This window comes from Chenopodium album, chromosome 24 (assembly GCF_948465745.1).
Source record: "Chenopodium album chromosome 24, dcCheAlbu1.1, whole genome shotgun sequence".
Lineage (NCBI taxonomy): Eukaryota > Viridiplantae > Streptophyta > Magnoliopsida > Caryophyllales > Amaranthaceae > Chenopodium > Chenopodium album.
In genome coordinates this window covers 6,934,871-6,954,282 of record NC_137857.1, presented here as the reverse complement: position 1 = coordinate 6,954,282, position 19,412 = coordinate 6,934,871, and the positions used below count along the sequence as shown (strand labels likewise).

Sequence of the window (19,412 nt, the reverse complement as noted above, 5' to 3'; positions counted from 1 at the left end):
GAGCGGTAAAACTTCTAGATACCATATCTTATAAGGGAAGCTTTATAATGTGGTTAAACCACAAGTGGAGTAAATAATAAATTGAGGGTAAATTTTCAAAACCTAATTCTCAGAATTTGAAACGAGTAGCCAGTTCAAGTTTGAGCGGTGAGATGGAAACCCAAACTCCATGTATCGTCCAGAAGAATCTTCCCCAAATTTTCAAAACCCTAAACCCTGAATCTACCTCAATTCCGCCCAATTTCGCACCAATTGATTTAGATAATCCATCGTTTCATCCCTCTTCTTCATTCAACAACAGAAGGGCACATCATCATCATCAAAAATTTGTAAGTAATGATGTTTTAATTTTTGAAATTGATGATCGTAAGAATGGTAATTCTAAGGACAAAGCTAGTACCTCTGTTTCTGGAAATAATTTAATTGAGTTGAATGATGACGATTATGGCGATAATGGCGGTGTTCTTGATGATAAAGATGATGATGATGATTGTGTTTTTGTGAAAAGGGAGAGAAATTCGACGCCTAAAGGTAATCATAAGAAAGACCCAATTTGTGTTGAGGAATTGAATGAAATTAAACCTAAATTGGGTAAAAAGAATTCAATTGTTGTTGATGATTATGATTCAGTACAATGTGTTGATGATTATGATGACGATAATGATGAAATTAGGATTATTAATGTGAGGCCTTCTAGTAGGCCGTTGTCGTCGGCTTCCTCGAGGAAGAAGAGAAAACCCTTTAGTGGTCCGTCGATTACTGAAGTAGGTGAATCGTCTAGGTCGAAATTTGAGGTAGATGATGAAATGGTGGCTGAAATTGAACCTATTGAAATTATGTTTCTTTGTGAAATTTGTGCTGACTCTAAGCCTCAAAAGGAGGCTTTTAAGATAAAGGGTTGCTCTCATTCGTATTGCTCCGATTGTATGAAAACTTATGTTGCTTCGAAGCTTCAAGACGGTGTTTCTGTAATTAATTGCCCGGTTCCTAGTTGCTCTGGAGTATTAGAGCCAGAGTATTGTAGGGATATACTCCCGTTTGAGGTTTTTGCTCGGTGGGGCAATCTTTTGTGTGAGTCTGTGATACTGGCCACACAAAAGTTCTATTGTCCTTTTAAGGATTGCTCGGCTTTGTTGGTTGATGACGGGTTTGAGAAGGTGACAATGTCTGAATGCCCAAGTTGCTTTAGATTGTTTTGCGCGCAATGTAAGGTTGGGTGGCATGCAGACATAGGGTGTGCTGAGTATCAATCTCTGAGTAAGGATGAGAGAGCGAAGGAAGATATCATGTTGAGGAAACTTGCTAAGAAAAAGAACTGGCAAAGGTGTCCCAAGTGCAAGTACTATGTGGAGAAGTCAGAGGGTTGCCTCTATATGAAATGCAGGTAAGTTTCCATTCTAAGCTCCCATTTGTTGCCTCTTTGTTTCGATGATGTTTCATGGGAGATGATAAATTTTCTTCTAGGCAGCAACTCGTCCGAAATTGGAGTATTATCAATTTCCATGGTATCGTAGAATCAGTACTAAATTCTTATGGAACAATTGATCCAATAATACTTAATCTCTACACCTATAGTGCATATGAATTGTTTGTTTGTGCTTTTGTTAGTCAAATGAGGTCTGAAGGGAAGATGTCATTGTTTTTTTTTCATTCATCTGTGATAAAAATCTTCAGAAAGAAATACTTCGTATATGTCCTTATGATCCTGCCATGCTACTCTTTTATTTTGGGTGGGTATTGGATGTGCAAAGAGTAGCTGAATTTTTGGACCGAATACTATATTTCTTGCTGTCCAGCCAAATTGTTTTCATAATCAAGTTCATTGAGCTTTAGGCTGTAGAAATTTTATGTTAGTCTTATCACTAAATGATTGAATGTTTTAAACTCTTCGAGATGAAATCCTGTTTCAAACTATCAGCCTTGTGGCTATATTTTGTAAGCTACTGGTGGCAAGACAACTAATGTTTGTATTGTATATACCTCTTCCCTATAGGCATATACTGAGTCGTGATAATTGATTAGTGTTTAGAACTTTTGATGCTGAATAGTGACACATATTGGACAAGACGTCTCTTGAGTCGTGATAATTGATTACTGTTTAGAACTTTAGATGCTGAATAGTTGACACATATTGGACAAGAAAACTCGATTGCAATATTTGGAGTTTTATCCTAAATCAAGGAGCTGCCATACCATACTAAAACATGGATATTATATGATTTTCGTTCATTCGGGTTCTGGCTATATTGTTTTATTATTGGTAGAAAAGAACTGCTTTGTAAATCAATGTTTTCTGTCATTCTCATCTTAGCTCTTTTCTATCTGCAATTCTGCGTCATTGTTTTATCTCATTCCTTGTCATAGCTCTTTGCTATCTGCATCATTACTCTTACTCCATTTTCCCCTCCATGTGAACACAGGTGTGGAGTTGCCTTTTGTTACAGGTGTGGTAAAATTAACACAAACCATAGATACCATAACTGTAAAAACTGTGGTCTGTAGTCTTCGGTGTTCGATAATGTTGATTGTAGAGGAACAGGTTTGTTGCTGATCCTTATTTTCATAAACAACTCCACCCACCCCTGCCTGGCTGATTTTTGAGCTTAATTTAAAGTGTAATTATTTGGCTGCCTTGTCCAACTTATGTAAAGTTGATGCTACATTAGACTCCCTTGTGAGCTCTACCATTTGTCATCTAGTTAATCTTTTTTTTAAAATACATCCACTTCACTATTATGCTAAGTGCTAACAACACTGGTGACAGTTGTATGTATTTGTCTAGGTTTCAGTTTTTTATGTAAATGCTTATAATTGCAGCTTCACTATTCACAGTCAAATAAACACTGGTGAATTGCGTTTTTTTCTTTTTTGAAGGGAGTCTGATAGAAGTATGAAACTACTTATATGGTTTCAAAAGTCTGATAAATGTTCGTAGAGAATATGGATATTCACGGGCTGGATAAATTGGAAAAACAACTGGATTGTTTTTTCGCTCTCTCTATTTTTTTTAAAAAACTTTTTTTGTTGTAGTGGTGGTAGTCGTGGAAAGTAAGGGGAAAGGCGGCAAAGATTGAGGATAGCATAGGGAGATAGCAGTGAGGGCATGAGCAAGAGATAGGCGAAGATGGAAAGTGGTGGGCGAAGGGAGGGATGAAGAGAGAAAGATGGAGGTTATGGGGAGGTCGGATAGTAGGGCACTAGGGCTAATGTAAAAGTGATAAGAAGCTGTGATCTTCTAGATTTAGGGAGTTGATCATTATTCATTACTCAAATCTGTTCTTGAGGGAATTCTAGAAACAGGTCATAAGCATATGTTTGGTCCATATCTTTGAGTTTGTTGTTAAAAAAAAGCCGTGTTCGTCATCCCTAATCTTTGTTTCTTTTGGACATGGCAGATGTGGACTTGCTTCCAGTTCATTCAATGGAATTTGGCTTCGCTCCAAAGGAATTTGTAAATTAATTTGTTTAGATTTAGGGTATTTAGAAACATGATGCTTAACTATCCAATGTTTCTTTGATAGTTGATTATCTTTAACTACTATTTCAGTGAGTTTCGGCCAAATGTTTCATGATTTCAGATCTCCCCGTTCAGGACCAAATTTACGAGTTAATTCCGCATATTGCTACTAGTCTGTTCTTTCACCGACATGTCTGTCAAATTGACCATGCCAATTATTATTGAACGGAGGGAGTAATTGAATAGTGTGAAAATTAAAAAGTGTGTCTATTCATCTATTATATATTTCACTGAAATACGAATTAAACATATTTACAAAGACCCATAGTGAAAACAACCTATCAAACTAGCTAACATAAATAATTTGTCAGGGTAATAATGTACCCAATAGCCAATTGGAATAGCAAACACAATAATATTCATATACAAGTAATTAAAATTGAACCCTTGTGATTTTTATTAAAACTTACAAAGTATATCTAACTCTTTTATTTCGAAATAAATGTCCCACTTGAATAACAAAGTTGTTAGCAAAAATTTTAACCAATAATATTTTAAAAGAAACTTTGACATTTGCTATTAGGAAAAACACCTCGATTCACATTTGCTATAGGTTTATTTATTTATTTTTAAAATACTTTGCTACCACCCAAATCCTATATTGTTGAATTTCACTACCACTTAACGAAATCCGTTAGGATCCGTTAAGATTATTTTTATAAAAAATAATAAAATAATAAAAAAATAAGAAACAACCACCCTCAACTGCTAGCCCCCTCTCGTCAACCACCCCTCCCCCTTCCGCCTGCCGGCACTGAGCGCCCAAAGTTTTAGCCGGCGCTGGCGACCCCACCCCCTCCTCATTCCCCACCTATGCAACCAGCCCGAAATAGTGGGTATGGACACATGTTTTGGGCTTGACTTGAAAATGAGACACTTTTTTAGGCAAAGCCTAACTAGGCTTGTGAAGTCATGATCACCTCTATTTCAGATTAGATTTTTCACCTTTTTTTTTTATCGCTTAATACTCCGTATCTTTGATTCCATAATGAAAAATATTATGAAAATTACATATACGAAAAATATAGTACAAATCTAATAATTTTGATGGTTTCAAAAAAAAAAAAAAACTAATAATTTTGATTGTCGGATCAATGTACATATGGTAAAAATTTAGTCAACTCAGACAATCAAATTTTTTATTTTTTAGTTTATCATACAATCAAAAAAGATGTTATAAAGTATATAAATAAATAATTTTAAAGTAGACCGGGTCCGTTTAAATAAGTTCATAATCCCTCCACTTTAGAATAAATTGATATGTTGGTTTTTTTTTTTTCACTACTCGTATTACTCCGTATTAACTTTGGCCATAATAGTTTACAAGTGGAATAAAAATAATAATTTTCATACTACGTATAAAGTTTCATACTAGTCCCTCTGTTTTTAAATACTTGTTCAATTTTTCCATGCGCGTAGTTTTAAGAGAAATTGGAGAAAATAAACAATAAGGAGATTGGCTGGCGTCAGTGGAAGGTAAATTGGAGGAGAAAAAATCTAAAGGTAATAAAATATAATTCTATCAAGTAGTGAGTAAGTATTTAAAAACGGAGTGAGTATAACTTTTTTTTTTTTTTTTTACGGATACTTATTATTTTTTTTTAATAATCTTTATTAATTAATTTATAATTATATAAAATAAAAAAATCAAAAGAAAGGTTTAATTAGTGTATCAATGTGTAGAAAGTTCAACCATTTCAATTATTTTGAGACGAAGGGATAATATCCGTAAGGTTTATAAGGTTTTGCCATGTGGCAATGAAATAAAAAATAACGGCCGTCAAAACAAAGAAGACATCGCCATTGATGACTCAACACTTACCTTTCCAAGAGACTCTAATGATTCTTGTGAATCCAGTTAATACTAATTTAACTTTTTCCATCAACCTAATTAATTGGATTTTAGTTAACACAATATTTATGCTATAAAATACAATAAAACATTTTCTGGCCACCATTTGTTTCCTAGTATTTCAATTTTTTTATTCATATTATTTCAACCTAAAATAAAATATAGAAAAAAAATAAATTTGCGGTGGTCTTTGATACAGAACTCACTGATTTTTTTTTTTCTGATCTTTTCATACAATTGATTACTCAAACAAGAGAAAAAAGTGAGAACTTTTGCAGAATTGTTAAATTTATAAGGTAAAATTTTTAATTTTGTTAAAATTTCTGGGTTGTGAAATTGAATGCATTTTTATACTCCTTAATATATAATTGAAGTTGATACTTGGGCAATTCGATTTCAAGCTTTTTGTGGCGATTAGAAGAAAGGGTACTTTCAATTTTTTGATGTTATATAGTTTGTGGACTGAATTTATTTGAAATCTTTGTTATTTTTGAATTGGGGTTTATGTTTTTTTTTTTGAATGATTCCAGTATACCCCATTTCATAGTCGAATCTGTTAATTGTGAATATATACTTTTTTTTGTAACATTTTTTTTTTATTATTTATATGAAATTTTTAATTGGGTTTTGATTCTGGGGATTCTGCAGTCTTTCTTGAGTTGCTAATTGCTTGCTGTTTCTGCACAAAGGTAAGAGTTAATTTCCCAATTTATAGTTTACTTTAAGGTTGTATTTTTCAAATATGCATGTTCATACTTCCTTTACAGGTGATTGCTACTTTTGGATATTGTGTTGCTGAGCTTAGTACTAACTTGTGTTGGGTGAAAGTGGGAAAAGGGAGAAAGTTTGTTTGAGCTTTGTGGGTGTGGTTGAATTGATTGAATATTAGCTATTGCTACTGTTGGGGTTTGGGTGGAATGAAAATATGATTATGAGACTGGTCAGGGGACATTTTCGACGTCGTCGATGGGTTCCCCTGACAAAAAGCTATTGGGTATTGTGAACTTTTGGGGTCCCCGGAAATGCGAACCGGCCAATGTGTCGAGGGTTTTTTGGATGCCGGATCAAAGCTGCCGGGTGTGTTATGAGTGTGATTCCCAGTTTACGGTGTTTAATAGAAGGCATCATTGCCGGCTCTGTGGTCGAGTTTTCTGTGCTAAGTGTACGGCTCACTCAATTCCAATCCTTTCGGACGAGTCCAAGAGTGATCGAGAGGATAGCGATAGGATCAGGGTTTGTAACTATTGCTTCAGGCAATGGGAGCAAGGATTGGTGACCGATAACCATGAAACTGGTGGTGCTTCTAGTCCAGGGCTTAGTCCATCACCTTCAGCTATTAGCTTGGGGAGTCTTAATACCAGCTTTACTGGTGATAGCATTGCAAGTACAGTGAATTCAATGGCCTACTCAACTGGGCCATACGAGCATGTGACCTATGGTTCTTCTACGAATCTTGAGCAATCTTCCCAATCAGGACAACATAATCAAAACAATGGAGCATCTGATCCAATCAGTATAAATACATTTGTGGATGTTGGGGATCTATCTTCAAATGATAACCAATATGGTTTATGTGTTAATAGGTACTTTTTGCTTCTAAGACCTTTATTGACTTCTTTTTCCTTTTTTTCTTTTAATTGAATTATCCTTTCATAGATTTGTCCTTAATTTTCTTTGATAGTCTTTTAAGATTTGTACTTGGAGTGTAAGATGATGCTAACATATATGATTTGATTCAAAGCAGCCTCTCGTGAATCGAGAACAAGTTACTTTGATTTCTTTTCCACAAAGTTTAATTTTTTATTATTTTTTATATCAGATTTTCTTATAGTAGTTTAGATGCTGTTGTAGTTGGGATTGGGGGAAAAGGGGAGTGTTTGTTAAAAACTGCAGCATTAGTTTCATAGCACAATTATTGCTCAGGTCTATGGCCAACCTTTTCTGATGGAACTTCAAAGGCACACATAATAGTATCAATTTAGTGACCAAAAGGTTATACCGTTATACCTTCTAGTACTACTCCCTCTGTCCCTTAAAGTTTGCTCCTCTTTTTTGGTTGTCCTTTAAGTTCGTTCCATTCCATAAATGGCTATTGGAGACATTACTTTGCTCTCCCAAACAATTTTTTGGTCCCACTAATTTTTTTCTCTTAGTTATAACTTCAATCAACCAAAACTTATAAAAGTGAACATATGCCTTTGGGGAAAAAATAAAGGGACGGAGGGAGTATGATTTAATGAGCATGTCACTCACTTTTCTCGATGCATCAATTAGATCCTACTTCTCTCCCCCCTCCCACTGGGGCAAATACCTGTTCTTCAGAGGGGAGTCATCAATGAAGTTGTGATTGATTTCCCTATGATCTCACTTATTTGGCCATACCCATTTCTGTTTTTCATTGATGTATTGAATTGTCAATATTGATCAGACATCATATGGTCTTAAACCAAGAAATATGTAAATCAGGAGGCCTTCCTTGAATAATAATATTGCTATATTCTTTTCTCCAAAGCCTATTATGTATTGGTTCTGGCTGGTGCTCCCCTTGTAAAGGTAATGAAGCAAGCAAGTTTTTTTTTTTTTTTTAAATACGTATTCTCTTAATTTTTTTCTTTGCTTCCGTGAACTTGCAGTGTGTGCATTGTGTTAGTTACATGGATTGACTCCCTCCACCCCACCCCCACATGGCTCTATTTGCATTCTTTTTGAAGGGGGTTTAGGAGGAATGTGAGTGAGTAGTCTGCTGTTTTATTCTATAGTAAATGGTTCATTGAGCTTGTAACTTCTGTACGATGACTTTGCTGATGAATTTGGCCTGATAAGTCTTCCCTTGTTTGGTTAGAGTCATCCTGATAAAACAATTGAGTATTTTTCATGAGTGAAAATGGTGAGACGATTCAAGAGGTGTCAAAATATTAGAAATTCTACCTAATGAGTGGTAACTGTGGTATTTTTCATGAAGATAAAACAATTTTGTTATCTTATCTGTGGAAAACAATGATGGTAACAACACAATTAAGATCTCTGCTGATTTGCTAAAGAAATTGGTGGTGTAATATATAGGTTAGAAACAGGAACCCATAGCCGGATGTGTGGGTGGGGGGGGGGGGGGTTATTAAAAAAACAAAAAAAGGCTGTTGTTATTCTAAACAGGCAGTTACAAGACTTGCAACATAGAGAAGTGAGCAGCTGGGCTAGTTTGTAGTTTTGTACATCATTGACTCATTGTTGATTACCTTGATGTATAATAATGAATCTGTTTAAAAATTACTATTAATGCTGTGTATATTTCATTTAGCTAACTGCCAACTCAAGTGATTTGTATGAAATGGACATTGTATATTGGCTATACTGTCATGTTAGTTGTGTGTATTTGTTGTAATCTTGCCCTTGGTTTTCTTATTAATTTATTCTGTTGTCATGTCTGATCTCATTCTTTTGCATTAGATCACACTTCTGTTGATATTTTCTGCACGTTATCTGATAATTAGCTATTTGGTTGCGTCTCTTTTCTAGGAGCGATGATGAGGAGAATGCAAATGGGGGGTATTTTGGTGCTGTTAATTTGGATGAGATTGGCAATATGTATCGATCATGCAAAGGAGGTTTTGATGGAGAAGGTGACGATAGAAAAGCAGTTAGTCCTTCATCGTCTGTGGTCTTTGGCTCAGAGTTTCTGGAAGGGATTAAGGCTTCCGCGAATGAACCAGGCATTCCTAATACTAATGATGAATCTGATGCTTCACTTTATGGGATTGAGAATGCAGATGCAGAAAATTTGGATTTTGAGAATAATGGGCTACTTTGGATCCCTCCAGAGCCTGAAGATGAAGATGATGACAGAGAAGCTGATCTTTTTGATGATGAGGACGACAGAGATGCAGCTGGAGAATGGGGATATCAGAGCTCTTCAAGCAGCTTGGCCGGTGAACTTCAGCAGAGGGAAAGAGCAAACGAAGAACATCGGAAAGCTATGAGAAATGTTGTTGGCGGGCATTTCAGAGCACTCATAACACAGCTTTTGCTAGTCGAAAATCTTCCTGTTCGGGATGATGACGACGACAAAGAAAGCTGGCTGGACATAATCACCTCTCTGTCATGGGAGGCTGCTTCACTTCTTAAGCCAGACATGACCAAAGGTAGTGGGATGGATCCTGGTGGGTATGTAAAAGTGAAATGCCTAGCATGCGGGAAACGAAGTAACAGGTTAGTTTGTATTGAAGTTTTGAATATTCTGTATCCAGTTACTTTGCATGCTCTTGTCCATTTTAAGTCTTTGTTGCCCTTGGTTAGACCCTTTTCTGGCTATTTTAGAATAGGCTGTCTTCAACTTTAGGGTGAAATATTTGACCTTTTAAACCTCTTCAGTTCAGAGTTATTTCTATTAATATCATATTCTTTGCCATTACAAAAAAAAAAAAAAATTTCTTTTCCTGTTGTCACAATGGTTAATTTTACTTGCTTAAAGCTAGGGATGTCAACGAGCAGAACTGAGTATGAGCCTGATCGAGCTGGATTTAAAAAGAAGCACATGGACTCAAGCTCAACCAACTTTGTTTTTGCTTGTTTGAGCTTGGCTTGTTTAGGTGTTATCGACTAAAATTAGGAATGAGAAAACCACTAATAAGTTGTCGCATGGGCGGTGTAAACATCCCAAAACCCACCCTATATTCCTGGGAATGTAAACAACAATCGTCTAAGCTTTCTGGGCCATTGGATAGTCGGAAAACTATAAGGATCGTTCTTTGGTATACATAAGTTAGTGACATGACAACTTCCGATTGACTTTACTCATTTTAGCAAATCCATATGTATTTTTTTTTATTTATAAATTCAAGATTAAACGAGTTTATAAACAAACACGAATGAGCATATAAACGAATATGAATGAGTTGTTCACAAGCTTAGATGATTAAGTCCTAAGTTGTTTGAGTTAGGCTCATTTACTAAACGAGCTTGACATTAATTTTTTCAATTAATGAACAAGCTTTGACCGAGTTTGTTCACGAGCGCACTAAAAGCTTGGGGTTGCTTTTCATGCAATTGCACCTTTTACTAGTCCTTTTAACCATATAGAAATGTTGGAAAAGGCAAATCAATAAAGTTATGTTATTCCTTTTACATAAGCTACCATGTAGGTTCATGTCATCTCCACGTCCCCTAATTTTTTTTTTTTTTTTTTTTTTTTTTTTTTGGGGCTCTTTTTACAATTTTAGTTTGGTGGTCAAAGGAGTTGTTTGTAAGAAGAATGTTGCTCATCGGCGAATGACTGCAAAGTTTGATAGACCACGCCTTTTAATCCTTGGAGGGGCTTTGGAGTATCAGCGGGTCTCCACCCACTTATCAAGTTTTGACACATTGTTGCAACAGGTACTGAGTGTGTATAAATTATTTACTTTTATATCAGTTTGATTCATCTTGGTTTTTGGAAAGTATTCCTTCACAAGTTTGTCGGATGGTTCCTTATGATAATTCAGGTTAGCCGACCCCATTTTATTTGGGACTAAGGCTTTGTTGTTGTTGTTATTCTATTCCCTTCACAAGTTTCATTTTTTACTTTTTTTAATAATTAATAAAATTGATGGTTTTATAAATCCTTGATTAATGATTTTTTTTTTTTAAATTTTTTTTACATGTTTAGGAAATGGAACATCTGAAGATGGCTGTTAATAAAATCAGTTCTCATAATCCCAATATCTTATTGGTGGAAAAGTCTGTATCACGATTTGCCCAAGAGTATCTTCTTGAGCGAAACATATCTCTTGTACTAAATATGAAGAGGCCGCTCTTAGAGCGTATTGCTCGCTGCTCTGGCACGCAAATTGTTCCCTCTGTTGACCATCTAAAGTCACAGTCACAAACATTGGGTTATTGTGAATCCTTCCATGTGGACAAATACTTTGAGGAACATGGAAGTGCTGATCAGGGTGGGAAGAAACTAACAAAGACCTTGATGTTTTTTGAGGGGTGTCCAAAACCCTTGGGATGTACTGTAAGTTCGACAGTCATTTGCATAAACAGATGTTAGCTAAATTGTGTTGGCATTTATGTGTCTTTAGGTAAAATTGTTTTGTTACTTGTATCCACTATCCCCCTGTTTCAGTCATGTAATAAATAAACTAAGTAAAAAAAAAGGATATAGGATTAATTGGAACAGTATTTTGCAATTTCTAGATTATAGTGAATGTTATTTTATATTTAGAACCCTTTTGAAGAATTCCTAAAAAGAATATTCTTTTGCTCAGATCTTGTGATGTTTTATATTTTCTTCAGTATATAAGTTGTTCTGTCAGCGGCATCAGCCTATCTAATGTTATAATCCCCAAGAATGATGTTAGGCTCTTTACCTTTGTAATTTTTTATTTTACTAACGGGAGTTACTCGCAAATTTCAGATATTGCTCAAAGGAGCTTCTGGAGATGAGTTGAAAAAAGTGAAGCATGTTGTCCAGTATGGAATTTTTGCTGCATATCATTTGGCTTTAGAAACATCTTATCTTGCTGATGAAGGTGCTTCTCTGCCGGAACTTCCTTTGAAGTCTCCGATAACTGTTGCGTTACCTGACAAACCTTTGAACATTAATAGATCCATCTCTACTGTTTCTGGTCTTGTTATCCCACCCACTGAAAGGCCCCAGAGTGAAAACAGTCGCCTGGTTTCACATGTTCCTTCTTTAATCACTACAAGCACTGTTCCTATATCAGAAAGAAATCAGTCTTTGAACGAGTACATGGAATCTTCCTTAAATTATGTGCAGCCAACTGTTGACAGCTCTCCGGACTCATCATTATATGATGTCCCTAATTCTATTGGTAATAATCTTCCCCAAGATGGTGTCTTAGAGCATGTCAGCAAATTTGGTGAGAAACAATTTCCAGAAAGCCATTCCATATCTGTAAAACCAGATGACTGCCTTCATGATAATTATGCAGCTGCTAGTTCCTTTAGCACCTCAGTACCATCTGGACATAGTGTTTGCAAGAGGGATGATGATTGTAGTCCAGCGGCTGAACCTAATCCCAGCACAAATCTGTTAGATTTAAACTATGGTGAACAAAATGAGAAAGTGAAGCTGCTGAAGGAAGAATTTCCGCTCTCACCTTCTGATGGTCATAGTATATTGGTGTCTTTAACGACACGCTGTGTCTGGAAAGGTGTTGTGTGTGAGAGGGCACATCTTTTTCGTATCAAGTACTATCGGAGCTTTGATAAGCCTTTAGGACGATTTTTGCTGGATGATTTGTTTGATCAGGTATGTTTCTTTAAATTATACTTGATTTTTTTTTTGTCTGAAAATGTAAACCTCTGCCCAACTTTGACTGAAAGCGCTCTTTTATGGATGATTGAAGAATTACCGTTGCCGTGTTTGTGAGATGCCATCAGAAGCACATATTCATTGTTACACTCATCAGCAAGGGAGCCTTACTATTTCTGTGAGAAAGCTTACTGAGTTTCCATTACCCGGGGAGAGGGAAGGCAAAATCTGGATGTGGCACAGGTGCCTTCGATGTCCTCGAGTTAACGGATTTCCTCCTGCTACTAGAAGAATTGTTATGTCTGATGCAGCATGGGGGCTGTCATTTGGAAAATTCTTAGAACTCAGCTTTTCAAATCATGCAGCTGCTAGCAGAGTTGCTAGTTGTGGCCATTCTCTTCACAAGGATTGTCTTAGATTCTATGGGTATGCATCTAAACTGACCCTGTATAAGTCCATCTACTATTTTCTCTTTAAAGTGATTAAACTATATAAGGCCATATATGCCCCTGTGAGCTCTTGAGCTATCAATTCAATATGCTTAATTGGTCTAGATTGTGCTGCAATTTTCTGTTCTTTTGTTTATCAGCTAAATCGATCAACGAATTGAGAGCATTTATGACAACACTTTAGTGTGGTTTACAAAAGGACTCTTGTTTTAGTTTGAGGGCTTGAACACGTTGTTTTACTATCACAAATTTTGCAATTTTTATTACTAATTAGTAAATGTATAAGTATCAGCAAAAGCGGCTACTTTAAGATGAGCAATAACAGCAACAACCATACACCAATATGGATCTCTCTGTTTGCAAGCTCTGTGGAGGTCCACATGTATGCATGCCTCTCTCTACTAAGCTTGCGGGGAGGTTCTCGAAAGACCCATGGGGCATGGAAAACAATCTATAAGAAGTGTTATAACAAAAAGATGTTTATAGAGGTCCTAGACCATGCGTAACTATCTGTCAGGATAATGATCCTTTGTAGAAAGCGTCTATGTCTTCGGTTCTTCCTCTTGAAGAAATCCCAATCATGGAATTACCAATAATACATATTAGAAAATTAATACTAATGAGGACAAATTCAACAATAAATAGTAATATATGCCAAAACATAAGTCTATAAGGTCTTTTTGAATCTGGAAAGAAGACAGTAGATAAATATAGAACTGAATGTGTTGTAAATTTATATGGCTGTATCTGAAGGAAGGACCCTCAACTGGGGAATGTGTAAGCTAGTTCCATCGACTCTATGGTTGTGTACTCGAAAGTTGTATGGAGAGGAGTTTATAGATTTTAATTGAGAAAGACTTACCAGTCCAAGCATTTATATTGGTTTTTTGAGGATCTTGTACAATTGGAGTGAAGAGCTTCAATATGAACATACTTTTCTTTTTTTGATTTCGTAGATGAGATCATGGATGATTTTTATACATTTTCTTGGGAAGGAAAACTTGTAAGGGTCTTGGTGATTAATATTTGCTTCTAGTCCTTTTTCTATAGGGTTGGCAACTTGACACCCCATTGTTGCCTAAAAAAAAAAAAACCCCAAAACATACATATCCCAAACTGGGGAATGTATACTAAAAGCAGATATGAGCAGGACATCCACAATCTGATTTTGCTTACTGATCATTAATTAGCAATTTAGCATTTCACTCTTTCATCTGTAACAAATTGCTTCATTGACCAAAACTTGAGTTCTAAATTCAATGTCTCAGAATGCCTGAGGCCCTTGTTTAAGATGTTGACTACTAATTGTGAGGAAAGATGCATCTTTTTATTACCATGTTAGCTGCGGAGCTTGTTTTTAGAAGTGTGCTAATTACGATTGTTTTTATAGCTGTTTTTGTGATGACATCTGTTGAGGAGACATTTCTGCTATTTATTGTACATCTCTTTTTCTTGATATTGAAATTGCTTCTTTGGTAGTCCCTTGTTATAATTAGGGCCCTCTTTACTAGGGTGAGGATAGAAGTTTAGGGATTTGTTAGCAGATTGGGCACCATCTATATTCAAGTTTTTCATATTGCTGTGTTCTGATGCAGGTGTGGACGGATGGTTGCTTGCTTTCGCTATGCACCAATTGTTGTTAATTCTGTCTTCCTTCCACCATCAAATCTGGAGTTCACTTGTGCTGATCTGGAATGGATCCAAATAGAAGCAGATGAGGTGGAAGATCCTTTGTAGCTTGTGTAGTCTTGTACTATTGTAGTTTCCTACAATCGTGGTAATTGTTTGAGTTGTTTAACAGGTAAATGACCAGGCAGAGCTTCTATATACTGAAGTGTGCAATTGCATTAATGAAGTCTCAGAGAAATTTTCAAGGTCTGGATTACTGGAAAGTAACATAAAAGCTTGCAGATTGAGAAAACACATCATGGAACTAGATAAGATACTGAGGAAGGAGAAAGAAGAATTTGAGGTTCTCCCATTACACACTTTATTTATTTATTTCTTTTATTTTAAATTATGTATATCACTCTGTTTTCTGCAATAGTAGTTCCACAAAAGTTTATAGAAAGTATGTGATAGGCAATAGAGCAATAAAAAGCCAAAAGGCATCATAGTTTATAATTTTGAATGATTGTATAGGTATGCTTAGGGTGTGTCTATAATGTAGTAAAAGTTGACTGTAGAAAACAAATTTACTCTATCTGCAATTATGATGGTCAGACTTTCTGTTCCTACTTTACACCTGTTTTTGTCTGTCTCTACATGTTCCTGCTTTTAAATGTGCATCCGATTATCTGACCTCGAAATTAGCTTGTTTATGGAAATGCCTATTGCATAAAGGGAAGTCATTCAGTCATTAATCACCAATTTGGAATTTTCACAGGAGTCCTTGCAAAAGGCATTGCAATCGAAAAGGCAAGATGGAATTGACATTCTAGAAATCAACAGATTGAGGCTGCATTTATTAATCCAATCTTATGTATGGGACCAGCGCTTAATTGAAGCATCCAGTTTAGACGCAAAGATAACTCAGTATGAATCTGATGGTTCTATTCTGAAATCCATGGAGGAAACCTGCAATTATGTTGAAAAGACTAATACAAATGCTGGTGGTGGCGCAGCTACAGAAGTGGGCAATAGTGGTTCTGTGATTTCAGATGGAAAATTTGGAACAGAGCTAAGCCAAGGTGTTAACATCAAAGAATTTAACAAAATGATGTGCAAGGAAGATCTCCATGGGATCAATATGGGTGAAGCAGATCCAGCTAATTCTGTAAATGCAGTAAGAATTTCAGCTGGACAATTCCCGATTGGGGTTAATTTATCTGATACTCTTGATGCGGCATGGATTGGTGAAATTCTCTCAGGAAGTGCCAAGCCCAAGGAGAACGATGCAATAGATTCATCAAGCTCAGTCAGATCAGTAGCAGCAAGTCCCAGTTCAGAGAAGCACAATGAAGCTCGAGATGAGACAGAGATTCATCATGCTGCTAGCATTGCTTTGCCTCCCAAGAGTTCTGACTTTTTGGACAGCTCCACTGATTGGTTAAAGATGCCCTTTATGAACATCTATCAATATACTGCAAGGAATGCTCAAAAGCTTGATGCATTAGGGGACTATAACCCAGTTTTTGTTTCCTCATTTCGTGAATTGAAACGCCTAGGTGGTGCCAGACTGCTGCTTCCTGTGGGTGTTGATCATACTGTTATACCTGTTTATGATGATGAACCAACTAGTATCATAGCATATGCACTTGTATCACCAGATTATAAAACTCAGATTTCTGATGATCCTGAGATGAAAAAGGATGGGATTGACTCTGCAATATCTTTGACCAGCCTAGCGAGTTCCCTTTCACTCCATCCATTTGAAGCGGTTTCTGGGTCAATGAAAAGTTTTGGGTCTTCTGAAGAAAGTCTTTTGTCAATGTCTGGGTCAAGAAACTCCCTCATCTTGGATCCATTGTTCTATACCAAGGCTTTGCATGCTAGAGTTTCTTTTTCGGATAATGGTCCTCTTGGCAAAGTGAAATACACTGTCACTTGCTATTATGCAAAACGATTTGAGGCATTGAGAAAGATTTGTTGCCCTTCTGAGATGGATTTCATCAGGTCACTTAGCCGTTGTAAGAAATGGGGCGCTCAAGGTGGAAAGAGCAATGTCTTTTTCGCAAAGAGTTTAGATGATAGATTTATAATTAAACAAGTTACAAAGACAGAGTTGGAGTCGTTTATCAAGTTTGCACCTGCTTATTTTAAATATTTGTCCGAGTCAATCGAAAGTTGCAGCCCTACTTGTCTGGCAAAGATCCTGGGCATCTATCAGGTATTATATATACATCATTTAAACTGTGATTTTCAGTTAAAGAATAATTCTGATTTCCTCGTATTATTTGGAGTTTGTGTAAATGCTGCTACTTTGGCCAAATTCATTCCCCACTTTATCCACTTCATTAATCTTCCTTGTCTTAATTGCATGCTCCCCTCATTTGACCAATTCATTGATTTTATGTCAAAGTTGAGGGTTTATCCGAGCAGTAATTTTTCCTTCTTTCTGTTCTACTTGGTTCCTTTCTATTCTTAATGCCCCTGCCTCCCAAGATACAGAAAAGACCACAAGGTTGGATGAAATTCAATGTTTTTTTTGTTTCTTGTGGAATTTGTGATTGCGAATTTAATTTTCTCCGTTCTTTGGTGTGTATCTTAAAGGTTACATCCAAGCATATTAAAGGAGGGAAGGAGTTCAAGATGGACGTTTTAGTAATGGAGAATCTTTTGTATCGGCGTAATGTTGTACGACTTTATGATTTGAAAGGTTCTTGTAGATCACGATACAATCCAGATTCAACCGGTGGAAACAAAGTTTTACTTGATCAGAACTTGATCGAGACAATGCCTACTTCTCCAATTTTTGTAGGGAACAAGGCAAAAAGGCTGCTTGAACGAGCTGTTTGGAATGACACATCATTTCTAGCGGTAAGTCTGTACTATTAGGCACTTTTGGTGTGCTGAGATTGTTTGTTAATTATGTGAAGTTGTATCCCCCCCTCCCCCCTCTTCTATAGATTTAATTAATTGTATGCATTTCAGGGAGAGACCTATTGTTTTAGATTGTCAAAAATGGTTTCATCCCTTGATTCTGAATTTTTGGAATTTTATCTATGCTGATGGGGCTAGAAATAGCATGCTTGCCCCTTCCTAATTTATCTAGGGTAGCTTTGTAGGCTAGTTGGTCAATGATGATTAGGAAATGAGAAGAGTGCTATAGCGTTATCAAGAAGAGGGGAAATGGAAGAGAGAATAATTGATTTTGGGATTTTATTGGCTTTAGGTTTATCGATAAATTCTAACGATCGAGGGAAAAATAAAAAGAGGTAAAGATCTTATTACTAAATTTAATCGGGAAGGAGATGGATAAAGATGAAGAGAGTCGAAGACATGGGGAAGGGTGGTTTTGTAAAGATGAAAGCGAGGGGGAGGAAGAAGACGAGGGAATGTTATTTAATGACTTTAGATTGTTGTCACATTGGTCATGTCAATATGGGGATGAAGAAACCTCTAGCAATCAGGGTTAGCTGCTGGAACAGGATTAATTCCTTTGTATTGATAGATTCTATCAATCTATACTAGACGTTCAGGAAGGGAGTTGACACCAACCAAGTTGTAGTTTTCAAATTGAAAATATTAATGTCGCTTTGATGAACTAAATAAGAAGCTGCTGGTGACAACTTACAAATACTTGTTTATGCTCCCTATCTGTTTGCCGGTGTACTTGCTTTTTGGAGGAATACTTTTGGGCAAATGTTAATTTCATAGTGTGCTGGATTTAAGTCATGTAATTGAATGTGGACCTTGAATTCAGTGCTTGTATTGGATCTAGCTTTTTGGAAGTTTTATCGCTGTTGCCCGTCTCCTGACTATTTTGGTCTATTTTCTGCAGTCTATTGATGTAATGGATTATTCATTGTTGGTTGGTATTGATGAAGAAAAACGGGAGCTGGTGGTTGGTATTATTGATTTCATGAGGCAATATACATGGGACAAGCACCTTGAGACTTGGGTGAAGGCCTCTGGAATTCTTGGTGGTCCGAAGAATGCACAGCCAACAGTCATCTCTCCTGATCAATATAAAAAGCGGTTTAGGAAAGCTATGACAACATATTTCCTTATGGTGCCTGATCAATGGTCTCCTCCAACGATCCTCCCTACCGAACCTATGTCAGATGTTAACGAGGAGAACTAGAAATTTGTAGTTTCACCTTGATTTGTTGAAGTCTCAAGTCTTTGAATTTGTCACATCATAAGTGTATAGCTCTTGTTAAAACATTTTTGTTGTAATTTCTTGTTTTGTCTATGCATTATTCTTGTTACATTTATTAATTAACTTAGTTAATAAGAAAGGCCCTTTGAGTCATTTGATTTATTCCATATACAAGTCCTGGTTTGTACTTCATTGATGTGCTTTTAGCATATACCAATTTTAATATCTACCGTTATTTTTTGTAATGTCGTTCAGTTAATTAGCTAAGATTTATATATCATCTATAATAAGTAGCTTTTTTTTTGACACATATAATAAGTAGCTTTTTTTTGACACATATAATAAGTAGCTTATCAGCCACTTTTTACATATATTTTACTTCCTCCGTCCCCAAATGATAGTCCCTTATGGGCAAAAATCACGGGAATTAAGAAACTTAAATAAAAGTTGTAAAATTACATTGAAAATATAAATTTACATTGGGTATGTAAAATAGTAGAGAGAGAAAGTAATAAAAGTACATTGAAAAACAAAATTTACATGGAAAAGTTAAATTTGCACAAATATTGTTGTAA

At 36.0% G+C, this 19,412-nt stretch overlaps 2 protein-coding genes across 3 annotated transcripts; both read left to right on the top strand.

The window, feature by feature from the left end:
- The first annotated feature begins 145 nt into the window (after positions 1 to 145).
- Positions 146 to 3,589, top strand: LOC145612413 (uncharacterized). 2 transcript variants are annotated; one of them, XM_081667788.1, is made up of 3 exons: positions 146 to 1,384; positions 2,421 to 2,539; positions 3,396 to 3,589. In XM_081667788.1, exons 1-2 carry the CDS (start codon positions 153 to 155, stop codon positions 2,500 to 2,502), a joined length of 1,314 nt encoding a protein of 437 aa, XP_081523914.1. In that variant the 5' UTR covers positions 146 to 152; the 3' UTR covers positions 2,503 to 2,539; positions 3,396 to 3,589. The 2 variants fall into 2 exon arrangements, with proteins under 2 accessions (XP_081523914.1, XP_081523915.1); XM_081667789.1 differs by lacking the exon at positions 3,396 to 3,589 and having other exon boundaries at positions 2,421 to 2,822.
- Positions 3,590 to 5,475: 1,886 nt separating this feature from the next.
- On the top strand, positions 5,476 to 18,990 carry LOC145611530 (1-phosphatidylinositol-3-phosphate 5-kinase FAB1B-like). The gene is made up of 13 exons (XM_081666870.1): positions 5,476 to 5,665; positions 6,018 to 6,058; positions 6,137 to 6,952; positions 8,886 to 9,575; positions 10,586 to 10,739; positions 11,011 to 11,361; positions 11,764 to 12,621; positions 12,719 to 13,050; positions 14,669 to 14,792; positions 14,875 to 15,045; positions 15,460 to 16,902; positions 17,286 to 17,552; positions 18,517 to 18,990. Exons 3-13 carry the CDS (start codon positions 6,336 to 6,338, stop codon positions 18,817 to 18,819), a joined length of 5,310 nt encoding a protein of 1,769 aa, XP_081522996.1. The 5' UTR covers positions 5,476 to 5,665; positions 6,018 to 6,058; positions 6,137 to 6,335; the 3' UTR covers positions 18,820 to 18,990.
- The last annotated feature ends 422 nt before the right edge of the window (positions 18,991 to 19,412 follow it).